This window comes from Gopherus evgoodei, chromosome 5 (assembly GCF_007399415.2).
Source record: "Gopherus evgoodei ecotype Sinaloan lineage chromosome 5, rGopEvg1_v1.p, whole genome shotgun sequence".
Classification (NCBI taxonomy): domain Eukaryota; kingdom Metazoa; phylum Chordata; order Testudines; family Testudinidae; genus Gopherus; species Gopherus evgoodei.
Window position 1 is genome coordinate 83,257,545 of NC_044326.1, and position 20,930 is coordinate 83,278,474.

The 20,930-nt window shown below is 37.0% G+C and overlaps 1 protein-coding gene across 5 annotated transcripts in view; it reads right to left on the reverse strand.

The window, feature by feature from the left end:
• TMEM131L (transmembrane 131 like) overlaps positions 1-20,930 on the reverse strand; it is a 120,499-nt gene that overhangs the window by 19,704 nt on the left and 79,865 nt on the right. For 4 of the 5 annotated variants that reach the window (XR_004000513.1, XM_030563482.1, XM_030563481.1 and 1 more), the window contains 13 exons: positions 20,195-20,348; positions 19,157-19,327; positions 18,525-18,594; positions 17,736-17,853; positions 16,865-17,006; positions 15,492-15,601; positions 13,709-13,781; positions 11,475-11,617; positions 10,435-10,577; positions 9,537-9,723; positions 8,488-8,673; positions 6,086-6,235; positions 4,551-5,170 (listed from right to left, as the gene is read on the reverse strand). Coding sequence is in view for 4 of the 5 variants with exons in the window: in XM_030563482.1 (XP_030419342.1) it covers positions 4,551-5,170; positions 6,086-6,235; positions 8,488-8,673; positions 9,537-9,723; positions 10,435-10,577; positions 11,475-11,617; positions 13,709-13,781; positions 15,492-15,601; positions 16,865-17,006; positions 17,736-17,853; positions 18,525-18,594; positions 19,157-19,327; positions 20,195-20,348 (2,267 nt within the window). In the remaining variant the exon portion in view is untranslated. The remainder of the gene's footprint in view (positions 1-4,550; positions 5,171-6,085; positions 6,236-8,487; positions 8,674-9,536; positions 9,724-10,434; positions 10,578-11,474; positions 11,618-13,708; positions 13,782-15,491; positions 15,602-16,864; positions 17,007-17,735; positions 17,854-18,524; positions 18,595-19,156; positions 19,328-20,194; positions 20,349-20,930) is intronic. The other variant, XM_030563480.1, reaches the window with a different exon arrangement.

Consider the following 20,930-nt stretch of genomic DNA (forward strand, 5'->3'; position numbering starts at 1 on the left):
CCACTCTGGGGGCGCACTCAGCTAAAACTCTCAACCAGACTCTTATCATCTTACATCTCAATTGCTACATCATCCTTTTCTCTGGCTTTAATAAATGCAATCTAGCCCCATTCATATTTATTCAGAATGCTGCTGCAAACATCAGTTTCTTAGTCCTCTTTTTACATCCCTCCACTGGCTCCCCTTTCTCTATCACATCAAACATAAACTACTTGTTTTATTTTCAAGGCTCTTCATGGCCTATCCCCACCCTATCTACGATCTCTCATTCACCACTGAGATGTTAGCTTACACTGCCCATTGCCCCATCAGGCCAGCCTCCATAGACAACCTGTTTACATTTTCAAACAAGCACATTGGTGCTTTCTCCCTTATTGCCTCTCCCCACAAACACCCACAAAGCTAACATCTTGTCTACATGGGGAGTTACTCTGGAAAGGCTATGGTTGATTAGCTCCATTTGTGGATGCTCTTATTCTAGAATGAGAATGCCTTATTCCAAATAAACTTAATCCACTTCTAACATGGATTAAGATAGTTCAGAACAATGCACGCTCGTTCTGGAATAAGAGCGTACACACATGGAGTTAATCTGAAATAGTAAAACTGCTCTAAATTCACATTCTGCCTTATTCCAGATTAAATTTCGTATGTAGACAAGCCCTTATTCACTATCTTCCTTCAAAAGCCTCCTTAAAAACTCCCTCTGCTGTGATGCCTACAAAAAACTTGTCCATGGTTAGGCTGCTAGTGGGCTGACATCACAGCCCATCATGCTGCCAATGTTGCCACTGCTCCCTTATGCTTCCCTATTTGTTGTTATCTGTATGTTGTACCATACGTAGACTGGACGCTTTTTGAGACAGAGATCATCTTCTGTTCTGTGTCTGTATAGCAGCTAGCAGAATGGGATTCTGGGTCATGACTGGAGTTCCTAGGTGATACGGCAATACAAATAGCAAATAATAAAAACAATAGCTACAAGGATGGACTTGGGCAAGGATTTTTGGTTGTGGAATTCTAACCTACAAGTCAGCCAAGTTTCTCCCACTGGCTGCTTTTAGGTAACTTAAGGTTCATTTATTCTGTCTGACCTATTATCAGGATGGTTGGAATTTTTATTTTTAATTTTAACATTCTGCACTGATATTATTGTACAATATTTAATTGCATTATAAACGCACTGAATTCTTCAGATGCAAAATATTAAGCAATACAGACATTTGACAATTACCCTGCAACCTAATGACAAGGCTTTTGGTTTTGCTGCGCATGGCACACATAAGGAACAGGAGTACTAAGGTCATGACTATACCACAGATCAAACTGCAGTGCTGATCTTTGGTGGGAAGGGTATGCCTGTCCCAATCTCATTCTTCAGTGCTCCTTATTAGCCAGTTTACTAGCAGTGCCTGCAGCCTTTGAGGAAGTTAACTCTCCCTCTTTTGTGAATGGCAACATCACAGTGGCAGGGGTATGGATGAACACGGCGGGGATAGGGAAGAGTGAAGAACCATCACAAAACAAAGCAATGAACAAGATCAGAGACCGGAGCTAAAAAACATGTTACTAGTCTTCTAAAAAATGTGTCACTGCTTTCCAAGATATAATACATGGAGTGAATTGTTTCCTGAAGATTTCCTGGTGCCACAAATATTCTCTATAATTGACAGTTATGCATGTTTCATATTGGAATGATTCAGATTTAATTTATAGTCCCAAACCATCTACAAATTAAACCACAGAACTTTAGACAGCCAACAAACCCAGAAAATGTCAGGAGTCAAGAAATAATTGAAACAAAGCTTGTTTGTTTCATTGTTTGCTCATTTTCTTAAAAATTTGATAATTAAGTAATCATGAGAACTTTGGAATTATGAGAACTCAGCAGCCCTGACCCCAGAACCCTGCCATGCTGAGCTGGGAACCCGGACCCCGCTGTGTGCCCCGGCACCCTTTAGCACACAGCTGGGCTGCAGCTGTGTGCTAATTGGGCTGCATGTGGCCAGAGGGTTGAGAACAGCTAACCTAGAAGGTAATAGGGCTATTTGTAATAGCCCACATGGATTTGCCAAGAACAAATCATGCCAAACCAACCTAATTTCTTTCTTTGACAGGGTTACTGACCTCATAGATGGGGGTAAAACTGTAGACATGATATATCTTTATTTCAGTAAGGCTTTTGACAGTCCCATTTGACATTCTCATAAGCAAACTAGGAAAACGTGGTCTAGATGAAGATAGGTGCAAAACTGGTTGAAAGACCATATTCAAAGAGTAGTTATCAATGCTTTGCTGGAGGTATGTGTCTAGTGGAGTCCCACAGGGGTCAGTTCAATACTATTCAATATTTTCATTAATGACTTGGACAATGCAGTGGAGAGCGCTCTTATAAAATCTGTAGATGACACCAAGCTGGCATTGCTAGCACTATGGAGGACAGCATTAGAATTCAAAACAACCTTGGAGAACTGGTCAAATCAACAAGAAGAAATTCAAGACAGACAAGTGCAAAGTACCTCTTTAGGAAGACAAATCAAATACACAACTAATGAATGGGGAATAACTGGATAGGCAGCAGTACTGCTGAAAAGGTTCTGGGGGTTATAGTGGACCACAAATTGACTATGAGCCACCAATGTGATGCTGTTCCATAAAAGACTAACATCATTCTGGGGTGGATTAACTGGAGTGTCATATGCAGGACACAGGAGGTGACTGTCTTGTTCTACTTAGCTCTGGTGAATTCTCAGCTGGAATACTGGGTCCAGTTCTGGAAAGATGTGGACAAATTGGAGAGAGAGTCCACAGGAGAGCATAAAAAATGACAGAAGGTTGAAACAACCTGACTTATAAGGAAAGGTTAAAAAATCTGGGAATGTTTAGTCTTGAGAAAAGACGACTGAGTGGGAACTTGCTATCAATCATCAGATAACTTAAGAGCTGTTATAAAGAAGACTTATCAATTGTTCTCGATGTCCAGTGAAGATAGAACAAGGCAGCAAGAGAGATTGGGGTTAGATATTAGGAAAAACTTTCAAATTATCAGAATAGTTAAGCTTCCAAGGAAGACTGTGGATGGAATCCCCATCACTGGAGGATTTTAAGAACAGGTTAGACAAACATCTGTCAGTGATGATCTAGTATATTTGGTCCTGCCCCAATGCATAGGGCCGGACAAGATGATCTCTTGAGGTCCCTTCCAGCCCTTCTTTTCTGTGACTCTCTATTTTGTGATACTAAAAATGACTCTATAAATAATCATTTACTTTTGTTAAGAATGCAATGCCATTTACAGTAGGAAGCAGCTTGGTTTAGGTATAATGCATGATCTCTCTGAACTGTAACAAAATATTGTTTAAAAGTGTAATCAATGTTTTTAAATTTTATTTAGCAGCTTTGAAAATATAAAGTAGGTTAACAACAACACTGTACTTCTAGAGCATCTGAAGGATTTCAAAGCACTTTATAAATATTAATTAAATTAGTTTGTCAACATGTCTGAAATGAGTAAGTAGTAGTACTGTAAATCCATTTAACAGATGAGGGAATACACAGGATAACTGACTGTCTCAGGGTCAAATAGTTAGTCTGTGGCAGAGCCAGGAACAGAACCCAGATCTCCGTATTCTCAATCCAACAAAAACAGACTTATCAACTGAATATTTGGGATTCAATCAATGGATTTGCTTTTGCCACATTCTCAGTGAAAACAGTCCACAAGAAATATTCCTTTGACTTCCTAACCAACATTTCTCCTAAGTGTTCTTGTGCCTCTTCCCCAAGGCTAGTCTCTCAATTTAAAGTCATGAGCTAAACATCTCTTGAGTCTCTGATAGAAACGGCAACTTGCAAATTCCTAATAATGTGAGAACTTACAAATACCCTGGTGGCAGCTTCTGGCCCTTTTAGGTTACAATATTATTACAAAAGCCAGATGCCTAACTTTCAGAAGTGCTAAGCACAACTCCAAATGAAGTCAGTGGGATTACTATCAAGTCAGCAATCAGACCCCAGATTTTCAGTGGGCCTACATAGTAAACAGGTACAGCTACACGTCCCAGAGTTAGAAAAAAAAAAAAAAAAAAAAGTTAAAAGATTTAAATAATTTGAATATTTGACCAAGGACAGATTGTATTTTAATCATATCTATGATGAAAATATGTTTGTCTCTTAACTTTGTTTTAACCTTTATAAATATTATGGTGTGAATTTATGCACTGAAGCAACTGTGAAGTCTTAAAACTTTATCATATCCATATTATATGAAACTTGCTTTCAGTTTCAAACTTTCAGAAATACCCTTGAAGTTGCATCTTAGCCGCAGTTTTGATTTACAACACAAAGGAATTTTTCTGGCCAGATCCTCTTTCTTGCAAATCTGCATAAACATATCAAAATCAAGAGGCATGAGTAAAATATCCTCACACAAAGGGTGAAATCCTATCCTCATTGAAGTGAAGGAATGTTTTGCCATTGACTTCAATGGGGCCAAGATTTTCACCCAAGTCCAATAATTTCAAAAAGAATTATATAAATGGAAAGATTACCATTCTTTTTCCCGGAAAGATCTTGCAATTCTGGCTGTTGTTGAGATGAATTTGACAAGTGACTTTCGGGTAGCTTCTTAGATGTCTTCAGAGGACAGAACTCCTGTTCCTTGAGCTCAGTTATATTTTCTAAAGTTTTAAGGTTAGTTTCCTTAGGAAACATACATGTCTGAAGATCCTCCTTCAAATCACACTCTGAAGAAGTACTTTTCGTGAGAACTGTATTTTTTAGTGCACTTTCCTCTTTATCCAGAAAGTTTCCTGGAAGAGTTAAATTCTTCTGCATGTTTACATTTATGCCATTTGCATATTTTAGGTGTAGCCAGTTCTCACTAACAATATCAGTGCAAATGTCCTCTTTTGGTGCTGAGATTTGGTTCTCTACAGTCTGATTCTGCTTTTCATCAGTAGTTGTAATGGCACTGCCAGTTACTGTGTTTGTTTTTTGTTTACTGTAGTAAACGGAACATTTATGTTTCTTCTGAGAGTGGCTATAGGTTGCTGGACTTCTCTTTGCAGCATTCTGGCTTCGGCTGGATAGAGTGCCTACAGAAAGGAAGCCTTTTCCTTTGCCTTTATCAGAGGTGCTACAGGAATCGATAAAGGTCTTGCAGCTGCCCCTGGATATGAAAAAAAGAATTTTTAAGGTGTTTTTTAAATATATGTAAAGCCATCATTAAATTATATCTTTTTTAAAAAAGTATTCAGTGAGAGGCAAAGAGAAATATTAATGAAACATAAGAACTGGATTTCTACCTTCTTTCGGTATAAAACTCAGGAAGGGATAATTTCCCTGAAGCTATCATCTGTCCTAACAGAAGTGAGTGGTTACAGTGGAAAGATTCACTTAATGGCTATGGGTTAAATTCTCATCCAAGTTGCATACATGGCTCCTACTGTCTTCAAAGGCACCCACAACTGTGTTTCCAAGCCCGAGGTATGTGCATCTTGTTTGGCCGCACAGGGAGTTGCATTTTTAATTACATCTAAATTTCAATAATAGCAATGATCCCTATACAAAGGCTCTGGGCACCCTGATATTTAATTAAATGTTACAATTTCACTGTGATTTAAGTATGAGTTTAAGCGCTTCGACTAACTCCAATACATGCTCAAATGCTTGACTGAACTAGGACCTAGGTTCAGAGATTTGATGGCCTACAAGTGCTTTCCATTTCTAACTTCTGTGACTGCTAAATATGTACGTGTAATTCCCATCACATAGTAGTAACAGGACCACAGCAGCTATGTAGTGTGTTTACATTACCCACCTTACATTTCATTATCTAGGTATTACTAACAGCGCACAAGATTAGTTATTCTGTTTTGTTCATATGTCATCTATACAGATTAAAACACCAGAGTGCACCTGATTATGTCAGAATGTTGAAAACTCACTGAAACAAAGAAGTTTCCTGGAACAGTATCTTCCTAAAGGAATTCACAGTAATATCATAGTACAAAGATTTAGAAAAGGCTAGTCTATGTTAAACAGCGTGCAAATGAGAGCACTTCAAAAGAAGAAGAATTTTTACTTGTAGGAATCAGAGCTGATTATATCCACAGGGTTGCTGTTTTGCTGTGATGAAGAACTGGGATTTGGTCTCTGTCTTGATTTCATGAATTCTGCTAAAATGTACTGTGCTTGTTGGAAGGCTATTAGAATCACACCCAATAGGGACAAACTGCGAAAGAAAACAACAGGTTTCACTACATGCATGTCTCTAGACAAATCAACAAAACAGACCAATTCCATAGCAAGAACTGTTTTTCAGACTGTGTGTTGGTAAATTCTGAACACAAAGATACCTAACATTGAATGGGGTATGGTACAAACAAAAAGTTTCTAGAAGTAAAAATTATTAGTGTTTTATTTTTAAGTTCCTGGAAGCTATGATTATTTTCTGGCAAAACAACAGAACTATTAGTTTTACAACAAAAACAAAAATCAAACCTAAAAAAACAAGATAATTTGAAGATTGAAGCTAAACTGAGGACAGACATATTTCATTTTGCTTAGCTATAGCAGAGATCTCATAACAATGCAAGATAAATAGGGCATACTGTAATAAACCATGTACTTCACATGTGTAGGATATGTACATGTATTTTCAGGAAGACAGACTCGATGATCTCTTAGATCCCCTCTCACACAAACTTCTATGATTCTGTGATGTTGTTATTTAAGCACTAATAATGCACTCACTGCTACACAATATACAAATATAAACACAGTCACTCCCCCAAGCAGCTAACAAGCTAAACTATAGACACCAATAAGATAAATTGCACTGGAGGCCCCAGAAGGGGGGGAAAAAAACCCTTTTTAAAAAACAAACAAACAAAAACCCTATTCTCATGCCTTTCTAGAGAGGATGCTAACATAAAATTTACTAGAAATATCAACCTTCATTCTTTGGTGGTCAATGTTTGAAGTCATAAAGGATTTTTTCTGTATGGTATATTATAACAAGGGTGAATTATGGGTAATTTTTTGCTTCCTCCAGAAGTAGTCTATATACTATCAGAAAGCAAAATATGTAAACTAATGGAAAATGGCTCTATTCCTATGTTCTTGCAGCATCTGGTAATCAGGCTTTTTCACTAGAATACTTTTAGTTTGTATACAATGTAAGCAGAAGTATTTTGGATTTCCAGGCCACAGAATAAGCATGCACTGACATGTTATAGTATTAACATGACATTTACATTTACATCCTATCAATTCTGAAAACTAGGAGTGAAACTATTAGGATTTAAAGATGTGTATGAAAGTGGCACCAGAAATCACCTACACTGAGAATAGTTTCTCAGTTACATTATACAATATAAAAGGTAGAATAGCGCGTGTATGTGAACACACACACAAACACATTACAGACCCAGAACCTCATCTGTTGTAAATTGACATAGGTCTACTCACTTCAGAGGTAAGCCAATTTACACCCACTGAGAATCTGAGACACAAAATTAGCTAATGCACATATGCTGAGACACCTTTCCACCACAGCCTCTTCAACAGAATTTCTTAACAAAAAACCACATTAAACAAGAGTATGTTAATAAAAAGAGGGTCTGTTTATTTGTTTTAAACAATATCACTAAAACGGATGTAAACCTACCAGAAATGCTTAGGGTAGATTATATATCCATTCAGCTTCTTTTGGGCTGCTCAGATACTGACAGAAACCATCCACATCTACTGCTGGGGATTTCCATGGCACGGAGGAGTGCTCAGTGGGATTAAAGTCACTCCTGGGGCCAGGGGTGCTGGAAGCATTTGTATAGTAGGGGTGGTAAGAGCCCTTGAACCAAACTGTAAACCCTGAATATGATGGAAACCACTTCAAGCCAGGGAGTGCGGCAGCACCCTCTCCGCATCCCTAGTTCCAGCACCTATGCCCGGGGCATAAACGAAGCAGGAAGGGGAAATGGCTAACGCTTACTCTGTCTAAGTATCCCCAGGTGACATATGGACCCATAGGGCTCATATTCACCTGGCACAAGTTAGAACACTTGGATGCTACAGAGAATCTGTCCATAAAATGTATGACTTTACTAATAGCTTAAAAAACTTTTATTTGCATCCATGCTAACCATCTATAGTTATCTAATAAAACACTGCCATAGGTGTGCATGGCACTTTCCAGTCAGGAGAAGACATGCTCATTGCCCAAGAAACTTAAACTTATTACAAATCCAATCCTGCACAGTCCTGAGCATCCTCAATGTTCAGTACCTACGTCTTTGAAGGATCAGACCCTAATTATACACCATGACATTACGCACTTCTCTAAAACTGTCATTTTATGTAAAGGTGGCAGCTGTTGACATGTAACTCAAAGAACCAAGAGCAACTATAAATATTGAATAGATTGATTTTATTTTCTTTTGAATTTGGGTGAGGAGTGCATGGCGCAAGAAGCAAGTATATTACCTAACAAAGAGAACTGTGAGCCTCCAGAAAGACTCTTCCCAGATAGGTCCTGGCACCACATCTGCACACAAGGGCAACAAATGGTGAGGAAGGGTCACATTGAGTGTGAAGTGGAACTCTACATCAGCAGCAGTCACCAGAGTAAGCTCACGGATTACCCACGAAGAAGTAAAATCAGGAGTAAACCTGTCAGCAAAATAAATGAGGCCAGCGTTATTTTTCTATAGTAAGATTTAGTTTTATTAAGATGTCATTGATTTAAAAATACTAAACAGCGATCATAAACAGCTTCTAATTTTCTAAGCAATGACAGCTCCTTGCTTCAAGACTCCCTCCTGCTGACCAGTTTATGTAGTGATGTTAACATCTACCTAAGAGAAGCACTTGCCTGCCTGCTTTACAACTGTAATTGTGTTGGCATTCTCTATGTGATATGTAATATAAGGTATTATTTCATTTTGATGTTTCCTCCTGGAAAAGGAGGATGGATAATCAACAAATGCTAAATGCTACAGTGCTAAAATGTACAGACCTTTTCAAACAGTTGAGAGTGCACTGTATTTGTTGCAAGTACAAGCACAATCACTGCATTACAATCATACCCCTTTTTCCTTGTGTTTAAAATCTTGAGTTACACTTGCATGGACACTAGAAACAATACTTAAAATACTGGTAGAAGCATCTGACTAACTGATACTAATGACTGTGATATGCATAGAAAATCAGCAAACAAATGATAAAACAATGAGAAAAAAAGCAAATATATGTTGCTCATTTGTCCTGTTCAACCATTCAACTTTAATTTATTAATACTTCATAATCTAGTAATAAAAATACCGTAGTATGCTTTGTAAAAATAATCTAATTTTACTAATATGAGACTTCACTATAGTACTTGCTTTTAATGTAACAATAACAGAAAAGAGGAGAGCTTTATACGTTTATTCAAAACAGAGTGAGCTTCTGTGGACTAATGAGGTGAGGTTCTTCTGCAATTTCAAATTCACACTTAAGATAAACCAATTTCTCGGTTAACAATCAATGCTTACACAATGCTGAGCTCTCGCGAAGAGTTCTGAGCCAGGAAAAATTCCTGACAGTCTAACACTTCAAACCCATATCCTTGGCAACTGTACCCATTAATCTTCATAGATGATACAGTTATAGGAAGAGGCCCAATATTCTCCACTTTGAAATTCTTTGTGATAGATAAAATTTGCTTGCTGTCTTTCAGTTCTAAAGGAAAGAAAATTAGCATTTAGTAACTACACAGCACAGAGTGTAATTTTACTTTCAATATTATTTTAGAAATTACTGCTTATAGTTCACATTTTGTTTTAAAAAGTTCCAAAAGTGAGAGTTAGATTTTTCATTTGATAAATTGCATTCTGCAATAACACCACTACAGAATTTGTAAGATCATCAGCCTTGTGTCATGATAAAACAGAACCTGCATCTGTTTTACTACTGGGCTTTGACAAATTTCTTTACTTTGACAAATTTGATTTCATTAAATGCTGTAGCAGTATTAATAATAGGAAAAAAAATAACAAAAAACCAATTAATTTCTATGCTGCTGCACATTCTTTTTACTAATACCAAAATATTATCCAAAATGCTTTTTACTCAACACATGAAGTGTTCTTTATCATTACGTCTACTGTCTGCACTAATATATATGGAGGTGATTTCTGAATTACAGAAAGGTAGTGGGGGGCAAGCTTGATGGAAATGCTTTTTAAAGATGATTTCCTGACCATCTGGGTTTTTTTGTTGATGTCAATACATGTAATTTACAGAATCCATTTCAGCCATCACAGCTGATCAAGGTTATGATTTTTCCCCTTTATGCTATTCCTGTGTAACACCAGCATCACTACAGTCACAAACTATATGGAGCACAGTAATGCGTTGCTACAGGATCAGAGACCTGATTTTGTTACTCACGTCGTCTGCAGTCCATGAGTGTAGCTTCTGGCACCTTAAATCTAAGTGACCCTCCTGCACCTGGCAGTCTTCCACCTACTTTTAATAATTCTCTGGCTCCAAAGCCTTCTACATTGACCACATCCAGAACAGTCAAGTTATTTCTGTCATAACAGGAAAACCATGCAATCAGCTCTTGATACAGAAAAGATAACTCAGTAAAACCATCCCACATCTATCACAATCTTGGTGCCAGTCTGTCACAGTTCCCACCTCAGCAGCTGCAGAGGTCACACAGCAGCAGAATCAGTGTGCACACTGTGGATCAAATTCGTGCCCATACAGCATGTCAGCACAAGGCCTATGCACCACTGAAGTCCCACTTAGGCTTTCTGAGCAGAGATGATTTTCACCCCCTTTGCAGTGCAGAGCCAAATTCCATGGAGACCGTCTCCAAGATAGTGTGCACAGAGCAGCTGGGAGCCAGAGGGTCTGCCACTGGATAGCAGCTGTCTCAGCTGGTGAGAGGGGTGGGAAAAATTCCTCCCTTACCAGCACTCTCTTCCTGCAGAGCTCCTAGTACACAGCCTGCTATTCAGGCTGGGCTCTGGGTCCCTGGATTTGATCCCGTAAGAGCCAATGTAATCTAATTGATCACACTACTAACATCAAGGAGTTAGATGAAAATCATGTCTTAGTGATAAGAACCAAATTAATAAATTTCTTCTTCTATATACACAGGAAAAAAACTGATGGGAAATGGAAGGTGGTATTCTGCAATGTCAACCAGTGGAACTATACGTTTTTGTGTGTTTTTGAATATGCTTATCATGTACAAAAAAATCACTTCAGTTAGAACTCTATTTATTACAGTGTCCACTTCCACGGGACACAAGTGCAAAGTGTAGATCAGATTTTGAAAATATTTTAAAGTGAAATGGAGGTATATAAAAGGGAAATGTGGTGTATTTGTCTCTGCTGCAGTATTTGGCAAAATTATTTTCTTGAAGCTGTTTATTTATTGCTTACAAAAGCTAGGTTAAATTCAGAAGCTGGCCTACCTGATTAATATAAGGGATGCTACTCTTCTGTAGTCAACTGGTGTAAAAACTACACCAATCCTTCGGGTTTCCAATGGTTGTAAATGTAACTGAAGCACCTCAGAACTGGATTTCATGTTAGTAAGGTCCTCCTGATGTGCCTCCTGAAAACAAACATGCATTTATTTATTTATTTGGCATAACACATTTAAAAAAAAAAACCATCCCAATAAAGCAGACATTACATCGCTGCTCAGCACTGTGTAGAAAATCTCTGGGTAAGGTGCAATTACTGCCATTTGACAGCATAAACCCCATTATATAAAGCTGTTCATTTGATCAAAAGTTCATGACAGCATTTCTTTTATTATGAGGAATGCAGTACTTTATTCTTTTAAATCAGATTTTACTTGCTAATATGGAAAAGTATTTATTTTTATGAAGTGGCTTTCATATTAAAGGAATCCCCAAACCACTTTACAAAGCAGGAAGAGTGGTAGTCCTCTGACTGTATAGGAAAATGTGGCAACCATTATGCACACAGCACTGGACTTTAGAACTTGATTTAATTGACTGTTGGCAATTAGTACAATCATTTGAGCCACTGTAAACACACCACAGAGAACTCCTTAACATCGTAACACCACCGCCACCACCACCACCACCAACACAGTAAGGCTGGAAATATCAAGTTTGGGTGTTTTTTTGGTAGGATCATTTATTCTTTTTCACCATTTAAACAAAAACAAAACAAAACACATCCTAAAAGCTTTCTATGCCAGAACCGGACCTCTCCTCTGACAAAGAGAACATTTAGCCACCTACAGAACTAAAAAATACATAAACAATAGTAAGGAAATGGCTTCTGGGTTAAAGATCGCACCTGGCCAATTTTCTTTTTTTTTTGGTTCAAAGTGTTTTTATGATTTGTAATATTTTACAAACCAAAATTACAAACTACAAGACACACAATTAACAGCTCACATTTATGAGAAGAAAAACATATAGGGCACATTTTCAAACATAGCCTATAATTCTATACATGCAACTGTGTGCACGTACCCAGGTGTGATTATAATAACTGGTTACATAAACACAGTAATTAGACACATGATGACACATTCAAACTTTGTGTGTACATAATTAATGACTGTGAAAAGGTCAAATTAAAATCTGTTCCCTAGTTTTATATAGAGAATTGCTGGGTGAAATTATCTGGCCTGTGTCAGGCCATAGGTCATACCTCTGGCCTTAACATCTCTAAGTGAAATCCTGGCCATATTGAAGTTAATGTGATTTTTGCCATTGACTTCAGTGTGGCCAGGATTTCATGCTACAACTCTATCTGGAGTTTTAATAATAAATGCACTGTTTTACAGCTATGTTCTCTTTTTCAATGACTAGCATCTGAGAAATGCTCCCTCCATCCTTTCAAAAGTTACTTCTGAAGTATATGGGGAAAATCAACCCCTAAGTACAAATGGAAACTAAGGCAGAGAAATTAAATGATTTCTCCAAGGTCTCTCAGCAAGCCAGGGGCCTGAGATGGGGAATCAGAAATACAGATTTCTAGTCCCCTGTTCCAATTACTACATCAATTCAATTTTCTTTTTTATAAAATTATCAGTCAGCTCTATAGGGCAGAACCCCACGAGTACATGATCAACATTAAACACAAGTTTAGTATATGATTTGAACCCACAATGCCTTTTTGAAAGCACAAAGCTTCCAATTAAAAAAAAAACACCAAAAACAAAAGCAAACTCTGGAAAAAAATAGACTGGCAAGCATAGAATCTAATGCAGGGGTAGGCAACCTATGGCATGTGTGCCAAAGACAGCACACAAGCTGATTTTCAGTGGCACTCACACTGCCTGAGTCCTGGTCACCAGTCCAGGGGGGCTCTGCATTTTAATTTAATTTTAAATGAAGCTTCTTAAACATTTTAAAAACCTTATTTACTTTACATACAACAATAGTTTAGTTCTATATTATAGACTTAAAGAAAGAGACCTTCTAAAAATGTTAAAATGTATGACTGGCACGCGAAATCTTAAATCAGAGTAAATAAATGAAGACTCGGCACAGCATTTCTGAAAGGTTGCCGACCCCTGATCGAATGCAAGACGAAAGAACTTATGACTGAATGACTATAAACAGCACTCAGAAGCAAATTTAAATATAATGCAGCTAGGAATATATGTTTATTTTTCTAATTTGTCAGATATTTTTTCTGTCAAAATTAGACATCTTACCCTGTGTGCATACTCCTCCATGAGCCTAAATTCAGTGGTTGTGAAATTAATAGCTTGCACATTTGTGCCAAACCTAAATAAATCAAGACAAGAATTTAAGTATTTAAACCTAGTTTGTCAAAATATCATTGCACACGTTTTTGGAGAAACTACAGTATTGTTATAGCCGGTACTTATTCTTAGGGCAAGAATACTTCTACCATTGCATTTTGGCAGATGTGGAATATTACGGAAACAAAGATCTGCATATTAATGGACTGCATTATAACTTAAGTTTCATGAATGTGCTGCTCACTCAGAAAACAAGATGATGTTTGGGCAAGGTCAGATTTTTCTCCCCCGAAAGTGAAATATTATAATCAAAGATTATACAAGAATCAACAACTGAAATTCCTAAGTAAGATGTAAACAAAAGCAGAACATCGTTGGCCACCAATATAATCTTTAGGAAACATTTCATATCAGAGATCAGTGAAAAATTCAGAATGAATAATTTATTCAATAAATGTTGTCCCTCCTTCTGTTGTTCATGAATTTCCCAGGAATAGATTGTGGTTTTCTCTAACTTATTTTTAATTTGCAAAAACAATTTGCAACTAATTTTTGATCTGTCTGTGAACAATTCAGTTGCAAGTATTTGATATTTGTTACTCAGGCTGTTTGGAAAGGACACACCAAACAAATTTTTGTTCGATGAGGATAAACACTGCTCCTAGAAGTAAGCATCTCCTGTTGAATATTCGTAAATATGAATTCAAAACTCACTTTTAATGCAATTCTGCAATATTTGATTAAATGAAATCACTTCAGTGAACATTACTTCCAGCACTTGCTAGAAAATTTGTTGGAAGTAAATACAAAAGGATGCAAATGCGAAGAACATTTGTTAAAAAATTGGAATGAATATTTGCGGACATTCTTTTCTAGAATTCACACAAATATAGTTATTGGTTTGAGTACATTCAATAGAATTATGGTGTTGAGGAAGCAATTAAATAAAGATCTGGGCCTTGACTCAGCAAGGTACTTAAATAAGTGACCAACTTTAAGCATGTGATTAATCCTAATGATTATAAGAATGAGAGTGAGTAGTCAAACTGACTTAAAATTGGTCCCTTTCTCCCATCTCTTCCCTGTCTCTCCACACAGCTTATACCAGTCAAAGAACTCTCATGTCATTCAGGGAACTGGCTTAACTATCCTGAGAAAAGAACTCATTTTGGTGATATAGGCAGCATCTTCATTTGCAGGCTTTGCCAATGCAGCTATAGTAGTAAACCCTTTGAAATGTAAACTAAAGCAGAGAGTCTGTCTGTGTAGAGCAGTTCCCATAACCCTCCTACTCCTTTGAGTGCCCCTAAACGCTCCCTCACTGAATTCAGGCTGCCTTTATTTCTCCCAGAAGGCCTAATTCTGAGCCACATGGCCCCATCACAGAACCCTTGATTCATGGCGTTACCTCCCCAGGTGAAGGCTATGTCCCAACCCCCAGTAAAGACCAGCTCAGCCTCTGACAGGCATGTACTTGTTGAATCCATGCCTTAGGGTTTCTTATATAATAGTTATATCCGCAAAGACAGTCATATAACATACAACCAAGGTAGATTAAACGTGATTATTATAAACCATCAAAAATGGATTTAAGATTATGGGGAACCATACCTCCAGGTAACTTATGATTTTTTAAAAATGTTAAAACAAGTGCTGAGTAACAATGCTAAGGGACAGAAACAGATCACTAATAAGGAATATCAGTATTCTGAGATAATGTTATATTCATTACCATTTGCTGAGCAGACTCAGTGATGCCTGGGGATCAGGATAGTAAGACAGAGGCAGAAGTTGTAGCGTAACTGGGAAGGATGAGGGGTTTCTTAGCACAAAATATTTTACCTAAACAGTTTGGGGGGAAAAGGTTAGAACTACATACTTGTGTGCGAGAATTCTAAAACAAGATAAAATAATTCTGCATTGGTAATATTGGCCTCATTTTCAAAGGAGGCTCAACATGACTTCTCTTTTTGCACATTAGAATTTTACATGCACAAAACTACATGCAAAAGCTGGGCAAGTGTGTACAATGTTTCTATATGCAAAAGCAAATGATAGTGCTTGAAGAACTACACATGCAAAAAGAGAGGCTACCTTTTCAAGATATATTCTTTTTATTTTGATTTATTATCAGGTCACACTGGTAGACAGGAATAAAGTTTACCCAAAGAAACAGGTAAAGTGTGTAAGACATTATTCTTCCTCACTTAGAAATATGAATGATGGGGGACTAGCTGGCTCATGCTATTGCTTAATAATTTAACATACATATATTGAATATTAAGATAATAAATAATATTTGCATATGAAGCCTTTCATCGCCATATGCCAGGGTCTAACCAAGGCCAGGTTAGTAGTGACCAAAAGTTGCCCAATGACAACTGAGTTGCTGGGGACAGTCCCGTTCCAAGAAGACATACGTCATCTGATAGTCCCAATCTGGGACATTTCACAAGCACAATATTCACTCTTAAAAGATGTATGCATGGTGTGATAAAGATTAATGTGGAATTATAAACATCACTAACAGTAAAGATCATCACAGCCGGGAGCAGCCCTAGATGTTTTGCTTGCCAGCACAGAACATGTTTTCAGGCCCCCGAGGGTCAAGTAAAACAAAACAAACACCTAATCGGGAGGGAAGGGGGGGAGGGAAAAGGTGGGACAGCAGTTCAGTGTTCCCTGAAAGCTGGTGTCCAGGGTGACTGCCCTGTTTGCCAGCCCCTAGATCTGGCCCTGATCACAGCACGTCAAAACATACTATTCCATGTTATTCATTAGTTTTATAATAAACTACTCTACTCTAGCTGATGAACGCTTTAATAAACATTTCAGAAGGTGAGATCTACAGTATATTGCTAAATCCTCAATTTATCTTAATGTATTAAACTAGATATTTCAACAATTTAAACTGGAGCCAATCAGGTATAAGAAACTGTTGTCTTGAGATGTACTGGTACGGAGTTTTCCAAAAACCTTTTTAAAAATCAGTTTGAAAACAATATAAAAACATTGTGTCTTAATACTGTTGAACTGGAATCTTCATAATTTAAACTAGCTAAAAATATACAAACTTCGATAAAGCCTGAAAATAGTTATCATTACCATACTATTCTTAAGTGCTGTTGCACTGAAGTTTAGCGTCAGGCCAGGCTCTGTAATCAAACGTGGCAAAAAGAAAGCAAATGACTCCTCCTCTTCAGGCTTCTTTTGGTGAGCAATGCGAGTCATTCCCAAAAAATTCCTCCTGTTTAATTGGTGAAAACAGAAAGCTTTGTTAAAACCAAAAGAAATTGATTTTACTCTCTTGACATCAATTTTCCAGGAGCACTTCGTTATGGCAAAGAACTTTTTCTTGGGGGGAAAAAAGGTCTTTTAACAAAATAATGCCCATAGGACTGTGACCCTGCATTAACCATCCATTTGTCCCTTACACCTCTGCTTTCATAGCTGTAACATAATAACTCCCTGTTCATACAGTCCCATTTTCTCGTGCTGGAAAGGGGCTGATGTCAATGCTCACGCACAGACACACATTTCTCCCTTCCCCATGTCCCCAATGTGTCGCATCCATTAGGTAAAGGAAGAAAGAGCTTAAAACCTATCGAAAACCCATGACCTGAAAAGACTACTGTGCAACCTGTTGACAGAGAGGATTTGTGCAGCTTCCATATTTGATCCTGTGTAACATGCTTTGTTTTCTTTCAGAGTGAAGTAGAAGTGGAGAAGTTACTACAATCAAAATATTATTTACACTCAATGTTCAGGTATTTACAACAATTATTGACACTGAGTTAAGTGGGAGATGAGGTGCTTAGCTGTTCTGAATCTCAGGACACCTAATGAGAAGACTAACTTTAAGGCACCAGAGTGTGAAAGTTTTTGCTCTTATTTTCAAGTATACTAGTATAGCATGGCAAGACGTGTTTCTTATAATACAATTTGAAGTTTACTACATGAACAGTCTTTTACAAACCTGCAGGCTTCCCCATGTTTTATTTTCTGCCATCTTTCATAAAGCTCACTTGCAAGTTCAGAATCCACATTCCACGTAGACTGGTCCAGAGACAAACTTCCTTTCCAAAACAGATTTGCTAAAATGATAACAGATTTCCCATATTTTACTAAAACAACATTTACTACCTTTATCACTCTGTCCCATAACTTGAAAAACTGGTATCAACAAAGTTATTAAAAAAAATAGGTACACGTGTGTGTAAATTGGAATGTGTACAACTAATTGTTCAAGTAGGACATTTTTTTTTGCTGTATCTTACATTTGGAATTTAAGGGCTATATTTCATCACAGATTTTTGAGCAGAACTCTTAATGGATGTCAATGGGATATACATATCATAGTTCAATATCTCTAAAATGGTGCAAAATTATGTTATAGCACCCGCTAGTTTTGAATAATCATTTCCATTTTAGCTCCCCTTTTCCAATTACTGATAATTTTCTTGAACAAACAAATTCCATTAAAGTCAAAAATATATTTTGAAAGTTAGAACTGATTCAAACATTTTTGAGTTCTGAGAGCAGGAATTAAAAATCTGGAATATTGTGTTTGCTACAAGTTACTAAAAATCCATGCAGAGGAGCAACAATTTAAGAAATCAGGATATTCTTAAATGATGTAAAACTTACTCGTACTAATCATATATATATTTGTACTACAAATCCAGCAACAAATACAAAAAATTTTCTGGCTACTTTTTTTACAGTACCAATCTGCTAATAGAGGCTAAAAATAAAATAAACCTACCTGTATCAGACTTTCCCAAGTAACAGTGTATATCACAATGTGCTATGGCTTCAAAATGAAGATCCCCCTGCTGAAAAACAATGCTTGAATATCTGACAAAGCAATACTATAAATAAAATAAATCTAGATACATTTAACCAATGAATATTACAAACTTTAATCAAATTTATTTAAGAACAGTAAGTCTGAAGCGTTGTAGCCCTTGTTTTGGATGGATGATACACCGCTTTATGATTCTGCATGAACAGTGGTTGGATTGAGCTCCCTTTGAAAATATGGCCCAGTAGATCCTCCCCATCCCTCATTGTATGATTTACTATTCCAAAAAGTCTAATACCCATTAATGAAGATTACTAGGCTCTAGAAACAGTAAGATCTAAAAAAACAGAACCTTAATTATGTGCTCCTTTGTGCATACATATGATACAATCTTTAATTACATGATCATATACTATTTTTCCATTGGGCCCCTACTTCAGTGCATGGGATGGATATATCAAGGGGAAGTATTTCAGTGCATGGGCAACTGCAAATCTGTCATTTCCCCACTTCTGAGCACTTGGCTTTGCAAGCTAAACAACATCAACATAGGTTTTTTTGTATGTAATATACAAGTCAGTGGAATACAGTACCTTGGACAGAGTTGAATAAATCCGTAGTGGTATCGCAAACATCACTCCTACATTTGTAGCCAAAAATACATTAGAAAATACATTTATTACAGTGTCTTTGACACTGAGCTTCAAAGAAAATACATTCCAACAGCCTGGAGGTAGAGTCAAGGGTTCAGTGAAATTCAGAATCTAGAAGGAAACAATCAGATCAGATCATATTGGCCAAAAATTGTTTGGTTGTTTTTTTAATCAAAACCATAAGAATTATTTAAGTGTACTTTTGGATATTAATTATATACTTCTAAAGTGATATTTTCTCCTAATTGTTTTGCTTCTACTATCATGAAATTCTTAACTTCTATACATACATACGTAAAAAACATTGGTCATCAGGGTAAACTTATCAGGACACTGTAAAGTACCTTTTTAAATACAACTGCATTTTGATTTTTAAAAATTCTAGGCACATGCATTTGCACACCTAATTTATCTTTGCAACTATTGTGATTGCACATATGAATCTGGGATCTGAGTGCACAAATGGCCAATTCAAGGCCCAGTCTGTCATTTGAGCATGCACACATCAGTTTTGTTTGTTCTAATGAAGCAATTACATAATTTTTTTTGCCTAAACTTCTAAAAATAAGGCCTCTCTTTTGTAAAATCTTAAAATAACTTTACAAAAAACTCGACCACTCACCAAAACATTTCCAGTATAGCCTATGAAGAGAGATTCACTCCTAACGTACCAATAGCACAAGCAGCAATTGTGAGAACACTGACTATGACGGTAAAATTCTGTACTTCAATGCACACGTACAACTGCTCCTGCAGCCAGAATTTATTCTAACATATATTAAAACCAACATCACACTGAATAATGGACCACAGCCTTCTGGACCCTGATAAAGGCACACAGTACTTTGTACTAACTCCCACCGAATTCAATATGAATTGAGGACACTCAGCTCCTCAAAGAACCTGCTCAGCATCTTGAAGGACTGAACCCTTTTACATTTAGGAAAAGGCATTATAGGATTCTAAAATAAAACTTACCTTTAAAATGTTCTTAGTTTCCCTGGCTATAAAGACATCATTTAGTTCAATGTTAAAGTCAAATTTGTTTGTAAACCATATAGACCAAAATCCTGAAGTATTGTGATGTGGCTCTATGTGAAATAATGCTGCAGAAGGGTCAATGCCAAAATACCTGTAGAGAAACACAGATTAAAAATGCAAGGGTCCTTAAACATGCAAAGCAATTCACACAGACAGACAGACAGACAGAAGTATCACTGTTGGGAAATGAGTGTTTTTAAGGACTCTGGATGAAGAACAACTTATTTTATTAAAAATACAGTAAAAATCAGAAGACAAAGTGCAACTCTAAGAGGGATGGATAGCTAGTCATACTACTGTCTCACTACTTTAGAGTACAATGCTGCCTAGCGCTTTCCCTGTTATAATGTGGTAGCTGTGATAACACTACTGAGTCAAGATTAGAAAAAACGTTCAATTTCCAGTTTTCCACTAGAGTATTGTTCCCATAAAGCTGGAAAAAGAGATATGTAAATTTATCTCAGATGCTAAATAAGGCCTCTGTGACCTTAACTGTTCAGATTTCTTCTTACTGAATCTTGGAAGTTTGTGCGTATGAAATATGAAATGCTGCAGGGTTTTATTTTATTGAAAGACACAGAAACAATATGCAGCAGTCTGAGCACTCATGCTTACTACCATGAAGTAAGAAAGTTAGCTTGCTTTGACTCTACAGCATATATTTGAGCACATT